General features: G+C 39.7%; 1 protein-coding gene across 1 annotated transcript in view; it reads left to right on the top strand.

Moving 5' to 3' along the window:
- TMPRSS15 (transmembrane serine protease 15) overlaps positions 1-12,828 on the top strand; it is a 91,658-nt gene that overhangs the window by 12,387 nt on the left and 66,443 nt on the right. The window contains exons 5-9 of the mRNA XM_037890756.2: positions 413-582; positions 2,605-2,631; positions 4,303-4,329; positions 7,052-7,072; positions 8,785-8,904. Of these exons, the coding sequence (XP_037746684.1) occupies positions 413-582; positions 2,605-2,631; positions 4,303-4,329; positions 7,052-7,072; positions 8,785-8,904 (365 nt within the window). The remainder of the gene's footprint in view (positions 1-412; positions 583-2,604; positions 2,632-4,302; positions 4,330-7,051; positions 7,073-8,784; positions 8,905-12,828) is intronic.

Consider the following 12,828-nt stretch of genomic DNA (forward strand, 5'->3'; position numbering starts at 1 on the left):
CCCGCCAGGCAGTTTGTTTACCTTCCATGTCCATTTACCTGCCACAGGTATCCCTCGGCCCGTGCCACTTTCCGCAGCCCCCATTGGCCTGGAGCAGTGAACCGCGGCCAGTGGGAGCTGCGATCAGCCGAACCTGCGGACGCGGCAGGTAAACAAACCGGCCCGGCCCGCCAGGGGGCTTACCCTGGCAGGCTGCGTGCCAAAGGTTGCCAATCCCTGATCTAGTCTGATCTCTTATATAAACACAGGCAACAGAACTTCACCAAAATAATTCTTGTTTGAACTAGAGTATATATCTTTTAGAAAAAAAATGTAATCTTGATTTTACAAAACAATATGCCAAATATGTTATTCACTTGGTATTTTGTGTGATTAACTTGTTTTTTCTTCTGTGGTGTTTTCTGTTTGGCAGAAATGGCAGCATTATCGTAATATTCAACCTATACTTTGCACAGTGGGTATCTAATGAGAAAGCAAAGAATGAACTCGTTTTAGGAACTCAAGCAAATAAAACTAGCCTTTTGCAGACTATTAAGATTGATGTGAACAGCATAGAAATCACAGGTAACTATGAACATTATTTGCTTTCTTTGAAACCTTGAAATGTAAGTCAACTGCAGACATTGGCACTCAATCCTGCAATGGCATATATGCAGGTATACAAGTCCACCCATGAAAATTCCATTACAGGAGATTCCTTTACTAGCTGGCACAACAGAGGCTACATAAGTTGTAGGGAAGAAGGCCCAAATCCTCAGTGGGAGTTAGGTACCTAAATACTTTGGAAAATCTTGACCAATAGCCTGTGAGCTGTTCACAAGTGATCTTCTTTAGCCAACCTGGAAGCAGCATTCACAAACCACACTGGGAGCGATGCACAGTCATTTTCACAGAAGGGTGAGTCAGCGTGATATATATGCTTTAAAAGGGAAACAAGAGGGTAAAATAATGGTGGACGCCCAGTGAAATTCATAATATTAATCCTTTATTTATGGTGTCCATCGTTTGTGATGCCTACCAATGTCCTTCAGGGTAATGTAATTAAGGCCCAACAATGTTATTTCATAAGTAAATACAATTCTTTTACCCAACATTTGGACCAAGGGTAGTGAGAGGTTCTAGTGTTCATAGAAAGTGAGATGTTCTGCTTTGCTTGTGAAGGCAGATAAGGGAAGGAAGTGGGATCTCATGCAAACAAACATTAAGAACGGAATTTAAAAGGATTTGATGATTCAGTTTCATTTAACCAGAAAGGGAAAACTCTGAGTTGTCAATAGGTGGATGAGGTGATCTAAGCATCATAAATATGATTAAACAGTGGTGGTGGGACCCTCGATACCCAGAGGGAAGAGATGTATGAGTAATGGATAAGACCTGATCCAAAACCCAGTGAAATAAGTAGGAATCTTCCCATTGACTTCAATGAGTTTTGGAACAGGCTGACAGTGAGGAAGAGAATAAAAAATTAATCTGAATCCCTTGAAGTGGAAGTTGATTAACTCACATTTTTAACCTTGTTTGAGACACTATTAAGTGGCTACTGATTGCCTTCATAAGGGGAGAGAGACATCTGGTGGATAAAGTTTCTTATACTCTATATACTAAAGGCACATTTCATGTTAGGTACTTTAGGTATTCAATGACTAAATTCAGAGCCATGACATCATTATTTATCTTGACTATTTGCACCATCTAGAAGTTTTGTTTTTTTTTCTATAAAACAGCACATCATTGTGGGAAATGATTGACCACTATATCCCAGAAATTCTGTAAAAGAAAATTATGAACTGAAAGGGTGATATATCTACTTGTGAGCTTCGGAGTATCCAAACTTTTGTTGCTGTGAGAGATTAACAGGTCTGACTTAAAATGAGATAACAACTGTGTATTCCTCCAGGACTACTGCAACAATGTGATATCAGGAATTGAACATCCAATTAATCATTAGAATGAAAATTGTACATAGCACTTTAACTTCCTAAATCTCAACATACTATAGCAAGAAAAGTCTCATCTCCATTTTACAGATGAGGAAATTTAGGCACAGAGGTGAAGTGATTTGTCCATGCTCCCACAGCTTCCATAGTGATAGAAAGTAACTTTCTTTTTGGAAAATTGCTGCCATACCACATTTTAATTTCAGCTCATTTAACTGATCCAAATATTGTCTTATGAGATGCAGGTGCCTCAAGGAGTACTGTGATATAAATGGTAATATGACTCAAGATGGCTGCTTGAAAAGATATGTCCCTTCTGACAGTCACAGATGAGTCCCCATGAGTCCCCAGACACACATTCTCTATAAAATCCTTCTTGAAGAGGAGAAGGAATAGAGATTGAGGAGCCTGTGTGCATGAGAGAGAGTTGGGAGAAAGGGCTTGATGTGGAATGGTAAACCTTGGTGAGCTTGCAGAGTGGGAGGAAAAGCTGCAAGAGAGGTAGGATATTCACCAGGAGAGAATTGGAAAATTTCAGATGGCTCAGAGGAACATTCAAGTAAAAAAATATTTGAGGTATTCCTACACTAATGTGAAACTCCAAAATACTTTATACAGAAAGTTTACACTTAACTTGATTTTGTTCCAACAGCTCCTGAAACTCTGACTACAAGCCCACCTCTAACATCATCAGGTCAGTACTTCTTGTAAATGAAAACTAGCTTGTGTGCCCAAGTAAGGTACGATAACAAATGTAGGGCCAGATATTCATCCTGTGTGAATTGGCATAGCTGCATTGACTTCATTAGAGATGCACTTCAGTACAGCAACTGGGGAGCTGGTCAATAAAGTGATATGTCATTTGAAGTAATACCCTAGATAATCTAAGACGCTTGGATTTGAACTCACCTATAATGAGGAGACAAACTTTTGTATTTTGTATGGAAGTCCTTGGAGTCTAGTGATTTAAACCAGTCTGGAAAAAAAATAAAAACAAGCATAAATCTTTGCCCACCCATTGACTCCAAACAAAAACTTTGTAAAGGTTCAGATTGGTTTAGATAATGCCAGAGCTATCCATCCTTATGTTGTGAGAGATGGTTAGTGCAACAACTTTCCTAAGCTTTGGTTCCATTCTCAATGGAAATCTTATGGGGAAAGGCACACTTAGGTTTCCCTGGACACGGGGATGCTGCCACAGCTGCTGGGCCTTACAAATTCAGAATCAAAGGTGAGCAATTAAAGCCAGTTGGAAGAGGGTCAAAGGGAGAGACTGAAATATGTAACGATCCCCTTGTGTAATTCAGAGCTAACTTGACCCTGCATGCAATTGTAATGAGAGAAAGTTGTACCCTAAATGATCAATCACTACGTACACACAAGCATCCTTGTTGTCAACTACACCACACACTTTGCACCTGATTTTCAACTCAGGTCTGTTCTTCCTCCAAAAACAAAGCCTCTATCTCTTGAGCTGAAAGATGCTCTTCATTGGCTGTGATAACACATCTTTTTCTGAGATAAAGATGAGATGATCACACTGGAGGTCTTGGCAATAGTACATACGCACAATAACCAATACCTTAATCAGCAGCCAAGGGCCTATGGTAGAGGAAGAAGGTGCTTCGGGAGGAGTTGGGTAAGAAGAAAAAAGTAGACTATTGTTAGAAAGGTTAGGAGGAAGATGTTGATGGGATAACCAACAGATAAGCACCCAAACTTTTCAGATTTTTTTTTGAGAACCATCAAAAAAGTAAATCTACACACTAGAGTGTTTACAGATATAGATCAGAACTAAACTAAGGGTTATCTCAACTATGTTTTGTTCTAGCAGAGCCTGCGAATCTCACTACAAGTCCCCTTCCATCAGCTTCAGGTCAGAACCTTTGCATATCATAAGATAATGCTATTGTTTGTTAATGGAAGAACCTGGTATCTACCTGAAGTCTCTCTCTCTCTCTCTCGGTTTGCATGCATACACACATATATGATGAGATTAGCTTAATAAATCATGAGATTTAAAAATAACATATGTTGGATTATTTATGTTATGTTATAGATTGTTGACCTTTTAAAGTTAACATTTTCAAGCTTTTCTACAAAGGCAGGAGCAACAGAAACTTAACTATTTAGAAAATCAAAACTGAGATTCTCACCTGACTCCAGGAGCTGGAGTTTTGAGACTCATGAGAGTCGGTGGCTTTGCTTGACGCTGGATGATGTCAGAGTAGCAAATATGGGCTTCTTTAAAGCAATAATTAACACTTTTCCAATAGTGGGAAGATTTTTATTAGGCCTTTAAGGGATAGGAAATGTGCTCCTGAAATGTTTTAATCTTGAGGTTGGTTTGTTTATATAAATTCAGAACCACTCACTACAAGCAAGTCTTCAGGTTGGTAACTTAAATATAGTGAAAAGGTTGATGTTTTACATAGAAGACTTTGGTATCCATTCACTTGTACAAATTATGGGCCTGAGCCTAGAAATACTTCATACATAGACTTTCCATTGACTGAAAAGGGAGAGCCATGCACAGAGCAGACCTTTCAAGACTGGGTCCTAAACACAAAGGATATTGTATAGTATACTGTGTTGGATTAATAGAGCTATTTTTGCAAATCGTGGACTATAGGGGATATTTTGAAAAGCACAAATTACAGTCAGGTACTTAATTCCCACTGGCTTTCAGTGGAAGTTTTGTACCTATCAGCCTGTAGCAGGGTGGTCACCCGCTCCTGCCTGGAAGGACTTAAAATAGTACTGGGAGAGGGCCGGGGCTGGGAGCCTTAGGCTGGGCTGATTGGGAGGCAGCCTCAGATTGGCCACGCCCCAAACAGACTCAGCTGACCCTATAAAGGGGCTGCTGGGCTGAAGCTCAAGAGACTCTCTCTAGCTTCTGAGAGGGAGGGACATGGCTGCAGGGACCTAAGCAGAGTACCTAGATTAGAGCAGGGCTGGGGAAGGGCCTAAGGAACTGGGGCGCTCCAGCCAGAAAAGCCCCAGGCTGCGGCCTAGCATTAGGCCCAACAGGTACTGGGGCTTCAGGGGACAGCCCAAGGTGAGACAGAGGCAGCAGGTCCAAACTCAACCTTGCCTGTGATGAGTGGCTTATACTGCAATCTGCCCCAGGGCGTGGGGGCTAGCTGGTGACTGGCAGGAGCCTACGACTGAGGCGAGGTAGGGATAGGGGGTGGGAGGTCCCCCAGGGAGGGGAGACCCTGCAAGTGAGGGGTTACTGCCAGGGGTCAGCACCCCAGCATACAAGGGGCACCAGGTCCAGGAGGGACACGAGGGCCCGGTGTAAGCGGGACACCGGCCTGAAGAGGGCGCTCCAAGGCTGGAAGTGGAGCTAATTCCCAGGACACCAGCAGGAGGTGCCGCAGGGTTGAATCCCACACTCTTACACTGCCATGTGTACCTGTGAAAATATTTCCCAGAATCATTAATTAGTGCAAAGTATGAGAAACGCAAATGCATTTCAGATATGTCTAAGCATTTGTAATTTTTACATGTACAGTAGCAATTTATACTCCTCTATGGATTGTGATTTAGAGGTAATTTGTTTTTCAGTCTTAAAATAAAAAAAAGAAGCATTTTCAAACAAAATACCAGTTTTCTTATGCCGAGAAGATAGCAGTGCAGTTTGGTTTTTTGAATAGGAATAAAAATGGAATTGAAGATATCTTTTGTAAACACAACCCTCTTATTGCATATTAATTTCACTCAAAGCATATCTCTGGATATTTGGTGTAGTTTTGTTGGTGTTTTTTTCATTGCGTCTAGAAATGTACTAAGTTCAAGCATCTCACCAAGATTTGTGATCATTCCCTTTGCTGATACTTCAGTGAAGAGTTAGAGTTGAATGGTATGTTTAAGGTTCTTCTACTTATCCTTGGTGGTTGTCGTAGAGAAAGTTGGAATTCCCATTTCACATTTGCAGTGCCCTGTCCAACATTCTTATTCTGCGTAAAACAGGCTATGATATAAAGGCTATGAAGTGTATGGCCTATTGCTTGAGTGCAAATGGCAGATTTTCTTTCTTACACCTTCACTTTGTATTGCAAATATTTTATTTACAGGGTTGTTGCAAAGAAGCTAAATGAATTATTTGCAATTGGGCTTCACTGCAGAGGATGTAAGGATGATTCCTACACAGAAGCCATTCTTTTTTTAGATAACAAATCTGAGGAACTGTCTCAAACTGAGGTGTCAGTGGAGGAGGTTTTGAAACAAATTGATTATTTAAACAGTAATAAGTCACCAGGGTCAGATGGTATTAGGGTGACCAGATGTCCCGATTTTACAGGGACAGTCCTGATTTTGGGGTCTTTTTCTTATATAGGCTCCTATTACCCCCCACCCCCTGTCCCATTTTTTCACATTTGCTGTCTTGTCACCCTAGATGGTATTCACCCAAGAGTTCTGAAGGAACTCCAATCTGGAATTGCAGAACTACTTACTGTGGTATATAGTCTATTGTTTAAATCAGTCTGCCTACCAGATGACTGGAGCAGGGCGAATATAACAATTTTTTTAAAAGGCTCCAGTTGCAATCCTGGCAATTACAGGCTGGTAAGCCTAACTTCAGTACCAGGCAAGCTGGTTGAAATTATAGTATGGAATAGAATTACCAGACACATGGGTGACAACAATATGTCGGGGAAGAGTAAATATGGCTTTTGTAAAGGGAAATCATGCTTCACCAATCTATTAGAATTCTTCGAGGGTGTCAACAAGTATTCAGACAAGGGTGATCCAGTGTTATAGTGTACTTGGACTTTCAGAAAGCTTTTGACAAGGTCCCTCACCAAAGGCTCTCAAGCAAAGTAAGCAGGCATAACAGGAAAGGTTCTTTTATGGATCAGTAACTAGAGATAAGAGATAGGAAACAAAGGGTAGAAATAAATGGTCAGTTTTCACAGCAGGGAGAGGTAAATAGCCAGGGCCCCCAAGGATCCATATTGGGACGCATGCTGTTCAACATGGTCATAAATAGTCTGGGGAAAGGGGTAAACTGTGAGGTGGCAAAGTTAGCAGACAATACAACATTTCTCAAGATACGGAAGTCCAAAGTGAAGAGTTACAAAGTGATCTCAGAAAACTGGGTGACTGAGCAACAAAAGGTGAAATTCAGTGTTGATGAATGCAAAGTAATGCACATTGGGAAAAAAAAACCCTAACTGTACACACAAAATGGTAGGTCTAAGTTAGCTGTTACCTCTCAAGAATAGTTCTGTGAAAACATCTGCTCAGAGTGCGGCAGCAGTCAAAAAAGCTAACAGATTGTTAAGAATCATCATGAAAGGAATAGATTATAAAACAGAAAATACCATAATGCCACTATATAAATCCATAGTATATCCACAGCTTGAATACTATGTGAAGTTCTGGTTTCCCCAGCTTAACTATATATAATTACAATTGGAAAAGTTGCAGAGAAGGGCAACAAAAATTATTAGAGGTATGGAATAGCTTCCAAATGAGGAGAGATTTAAAACGCTGGGACATCATTTTAGAAAAGAGATGACTAAGAGGGATATGATAGAGGTCTACAAAATCATGAATGGTGTGCAGAATGTGAATAATGAAGTGTTATTTACCACTTCACATAACAAAATCACCAGGGGTCACCCAATGAAATTAATAGGCATCAAGTTTAAAACAAAGAAAAGGAAGTACTTCACTCAATGCATAGTCAACCAGTGGAACTCATTACCAGATGTTGTGAAGACCAAAAGTATAACTGGGTTCAAACAAGAATTAAATTAATTCATGGATAGGTTCATCAATGGCTATTAGTCCAAAATAGTCATGGATGCAACCCCTTTCTCTGGGTGTCCTTAAACCTGTGATTCCCAGAAGGTGGAGGACAAGATAGATCACCCAATAATTGTTCTGTTCTGTTGATTCCCTCTGAAGCATCTGGCACCAGCCATGGTCAAAAGACAGGATACTGGGTTAGCGGGACCATATATCTGATCAAGTGTGGTCAGTCTTATGTTCTTATAAGTATTTTGCCCCTTTTTTCTTAAGTCAGATCTTTTCCACCTTCACTCATATGCATTTACTAACAAAAGCAAAAACAAATGTACATAGAACTGAGTGATTACCCTTCTCCCCACCTCTATCCCGTGAGGTATGTACTTCCAGGATGCTTATCCAAAATGTCTTTATGGTTCAATCCTGCTCCATTGGCAGAATTCTTATTCACTTAAATGGGGACAGGACTGCACTCTTTGGCCTTGATCCAACAATTAGATCCATGTGGAGGGACACCCTTGGGCAGTGCTGTTAGTGTGACTCCATACAGACTTAAGGGTCCACCCCCAGGGAGCTGATTGCAGAATCTGGGCAGAGAATTGTACAAAAATAGATTTTTTTCCTCAGAGATTTATAATATTACTAAAATTTGTCCTTTAAAGGGCTTTTTATTAGTGCTGTTCAAAATGTGAGAATTTTTTTCCATGACAAATTTTAAATTCTTTATGAAATGATTGAAGGTGGAAAAAATGAATTTCCAACTGAGTCAAATAAAAATGATTTTTTTTCATTTTGCAAAAAAAAGTGATAAAAAGATTTCCACCAGCCCTCCTTTTGAGCTTAGTTCTAACAAGAAGTGAATGTTCAGTTTTCATATTTCTGAACTTATTCACCCTTCTGTACTAAAATTCACCTTTCAGGTACTATGTATTGACTCAGAGCATTAAAAACACCATAAGCAAGTTAGACATACCACTCACATAATTGTTGTGTAATCAGGTTTGTGTTGGAGTCCCAAAGGCAAGTCAGTTCTCCTTTCTAATATAATTTTATTTTTCCCCTTTTCTTTTCTCAATTATTATTTCAGTGACATGTTTGCCTCCTGAAGAACCTTGTGCTGATGCCATAAACTGCATAAGTAAAGACTTATTTTGTGATGGAGTACCAAACTGCCCAGATGGTTCAGATGAATCTGAAAAAATATGTGGTAAGAATGCAAAGCTCTGAATCAATCTTTAAATCTGCTTGTACTTGTCAATACATTAAGCAGTAAAAGTATCTTCCAAACCAATCCCACTAGAAGTGAAAACAGAATTCAAAAGATAATTTACTCTTCAAGAAATGTATGAAACTATAGATTAGCTTGATATTTTTATGAATATTTGTATGCTTTAATGCTGAAGCAGCATAAGCCAGCTCTATTCATCTAATGGAAAAGCCGTTGTCAAATAATTTACCAATGATATCCAACATTGTGCTATCAAATGATGTTGCTATGCAGCTGCAGAACCACATACGCCATCTCCAGGATGCATTAACCTTAATTTCTTGGTGGAACCAGTACAAAGATGTCCCTTGTGATAGTTGATAATGGTATCCTACTTCAATCTGATGTTCTTCCATTGCTCACTGTTCTCAATTAGCTTTTAATACTGTTGACCAGGGGGATTCTACTGCACTGAGGCAATTTATAGGTCTCTCTTTATTATCTCAAACCTGGTTTCCATCTTACTAGAATGTTTGCAATGGAACTGATCAAATATTACCCAAAATGACTCATGAACATCTCAAGAATAGGTCTGACCTCAAATGGTGCTGAGCCCCTTCTTCAAATTGTTGACTGCTCTTGTTATGTGCTAACTGCACCTCTGACCCCTTTCTTGTCTCTCTGGTCCCTTGCCTGTACCTGTCTTTGGGTGGAATCTCATTCTTCTCCTCACACTTAGCTCAAAACCAAGTTATACTCCCTTCTGGGAACCACCACTCACTCTGCAGGTCCATCAGGGTTTTGGACACTTGAGTTTCCTCCTTTCGGAAACCTGTGACCAGTGTTAGTGACCTTCTTGGGAAAAAAATGTAGTTCTTTAACAATTGGAACAAAGCACTAGAGAAAAAAAGCCACCACACATACTTAAATCTCTTGTAATCTTGCACTTCATTACAAACTTAGCCAAATAAATTTCATTCCAGCCATCAATTCCCATTAAATCAGTGGAAGTGAAAAGGAATTCAGGAGTTTGCGTAATTGGGCCTTTGACTCAGAAAAAGTTTGATGCAATAGCACCTGCCAATGATTTAGCTAAAGTTTGTACAGCGGTCTGAAGCAGTACATAAATATTCCATGTTATGTGTAATACAAAGTATTCTACCTGCAACATTTAAAGAAATAAACCAATCATTTTTTATGGTTAACAGTATTGCATATTTTTTATTAGAATAAATAACACTTTTTCAGAGCATCATAAAAATGCAGGGCTGGATGGGACCTTGAGAGTCATCAAGTCCAGCCCCCTGCCCTGAGGCAGGACAAAGTTTGCTTGTGAGGTCAGTTTTGCTCACAGATTTTGCTTATGTTTTGTAGAGAACTAATTGAAACACTTGTAAAATAAGGGAGAATTCAGTGAAATCTTTGACTGCTCAGTTCCTTTGAAAAATCAGAACATTATTTCTTACTTAAAGCAACATTTATTTAGATTGCATTGAATATGTAAAACTGAGTCCAAACTTGCCTGGGTCTTTAGGACAGAGATGATGTGCAATTATGTCACACAGAAGCTTGATGTAGAGTATTCACAAAGCAAAATCCAGGAGTTACAGCCTGCTCTAGGGAGTTACTGATGGTATCCTTTTCCTTTTCATTTGTGCCTGGTGGATCAAGCATCCAACCTATTCTTTTCAGTTCACATTTTTCACCTGAAAGCTGTTCTTCACAACCTGGGGGAATATAAAAGTCTGGTTTCAGGATAACATGTTATTCAGCCCATCACCCTTATTTTAGATTTTGAATCTTAAATCTTATGCTCAAAAGTAAAGAGCTTTTCCAGGCTTCTATATTTAGGCTTCTTAGCAACATTTGCAGAGCCAGTGTACAGAAAGGCAATAAGCAATGTGCACATTTGGGAGACCTACCAAGTTTTCTACCTCTTTGATTTTTCACTCCTGTCCCATCCCCCAAAGTGACTTAATACAGCTGTATAATAGCTAAAGTTGTCTGGCTTTTCAGAAGTGCCACAGAGTTTTACAATGAGATTTACAGACAATTTATAATTCTTGTTGCAAGTGCTTTGGCACACAAAAAATGCTATTTCTCTTTAAACAACTTAAACAACTAAACTACTCGATTCCTCCTCTCCTCCCCCCAGTTTATTTCTCCCTCTAGTATTACTGAATTTAGCATATGCTAGAGATGTATAGATACATTACAGGAAAGGTGAAATTCTAACCATTTCTTCCTGCCTTTGACAAAGTGTAGTGAAATCCATAAGCTTTTAAGCAGAGATTCAGACAACGGATGATGAAAGATACATTCATTTTCTAGTTTTATCAATAAAATTGCCATGAAATGTTTCTTTCTGGCTGTGCTATGGGCAGCAGCAGCAATAGGCAATACTGAAGGGCAGTTAGAAATAGCAGTTAAGGGGTCTCCAGAGAAGTAGGGAAAGCCTAAACTATTTTTATTAATTAATTTTGTTGGAAAAAGCAGCCATGTAGCACATCAGTCCTAAGGAGAGGGAGTTTGGGCGCTCAGCACTTGGGGGCATTATTTTTCATAACAGGTGCGAAGACCCCTGTTTTTGTCTACCATAATAAACCTACTTCACAGCATCGCTACTTTGCTAACAGAGATTAACCTACTTTGACGGTGAAGAAATAAACCTTCATTGACAAGTAAAGGCTCTGCACATGAAACAGATGGGCTGGATCCTACTCTTTTGAAGTTAATGTGAGTGTTGTCATTGACTTAAATGAGAGCAGGATTAAATCCTAAATGCACCCAGCCTCCAAGACAAGTGGTTGGAGCTGTCCAGATTCTCGCGGGGTGGAGAAGCAACAAGAGCAATTTCCAGGAAACCCCACACTGGACCAAAAGGTCCTTCTTCTGTCCCAGCAAGGGAAGCAGCTGGAGCTACCCAGGGTCTCTGGCAATGCAGCAGAAGAAGTCAAAAGAACAGCTCAGACTCTGCCTTGCTCTGACCCGAGGTGCCTCCTTTCTCTGCAGGGGAAGTAGCTGAAGCAATCCAGAGTCACCAGTGAGGAGGCTAGGGAAATCCAAAGGGACAACTCCATTAGCCCTATGCCAGTACCTTTAAACACTAACTCTTTGTGACTGTTTGGGGAAATCTCCTGCTTGGATAAGTGGATTTATGTTTTAATGCCCTTGTGTTGTGTAGCCCTCTTACAGTCAGTCCAAGATCTGTGATGGGGAGGGTTGGATTAGGGGCAGATAGTGTGAGAGAGCAGATAAAGGAAAGGGGGATGGGAGACCAGCAAAAGGGAATTGTTGAACAAAGAAAGCACATGCCAAACTTTGCCTTAGTCATTATGGGGTGATAACTCTATGAGGCTGGCATCTATTTTGCTATACATCTATAAGAAAATACCACACCTTTGTGCACTTGATAAATTTAGCACAATTATTATTATTATTAATGGGGTAAGAGTCACATCCATATTAATAGAGACAAAAATATCTTACTAACAATATATAACTTCTTATGATCTGTATCAAATTGAGCAACTTTCTCTTGTTCCCTGAGTAATATGTGGCATTGCATTTAAAATATAGTAATTGTCCATTTTTCAAGTAAAATATCTAAATGGTAAATGGAAAGCATAGGGAAAAACATTTATATTATTTAAAAAATAAGACTACCCTAATGATCAGTGTCAGTGAGGATACAGGAAAAGTATTTAATGTTAGATTTGGACAATGCCTCTGTTTTAGCAAAAAATACCCTATGGAATTCAAAATGTGTGTCAAGGTTCCTCCCCCACTCTGAACCCTAGGGTACAGATGTGGGGACCTGCATGAAAACCTCCTAAGCTTACTTCACCAACTTAGGTTAAAACTTCCCCAAGGTACAAATTAATTTTATCCTTTGTCCCTGGATCTTCACTGCCACCACCAAAC

Source organism: Chelonia mydas, chromosome 1 (genome assembly GCF_015237465.2).
Source record: "Chelonia mydas isolate rCheMyd1 chromosome 1, rCheMyd1.pri.v2, whole genome shotgun sequence".
Lineage (NCBI taxonomy): Eukaryota > Metazoa > Chordata > Testudines > Cheloniidae > Chelonia > Chelonia mydas.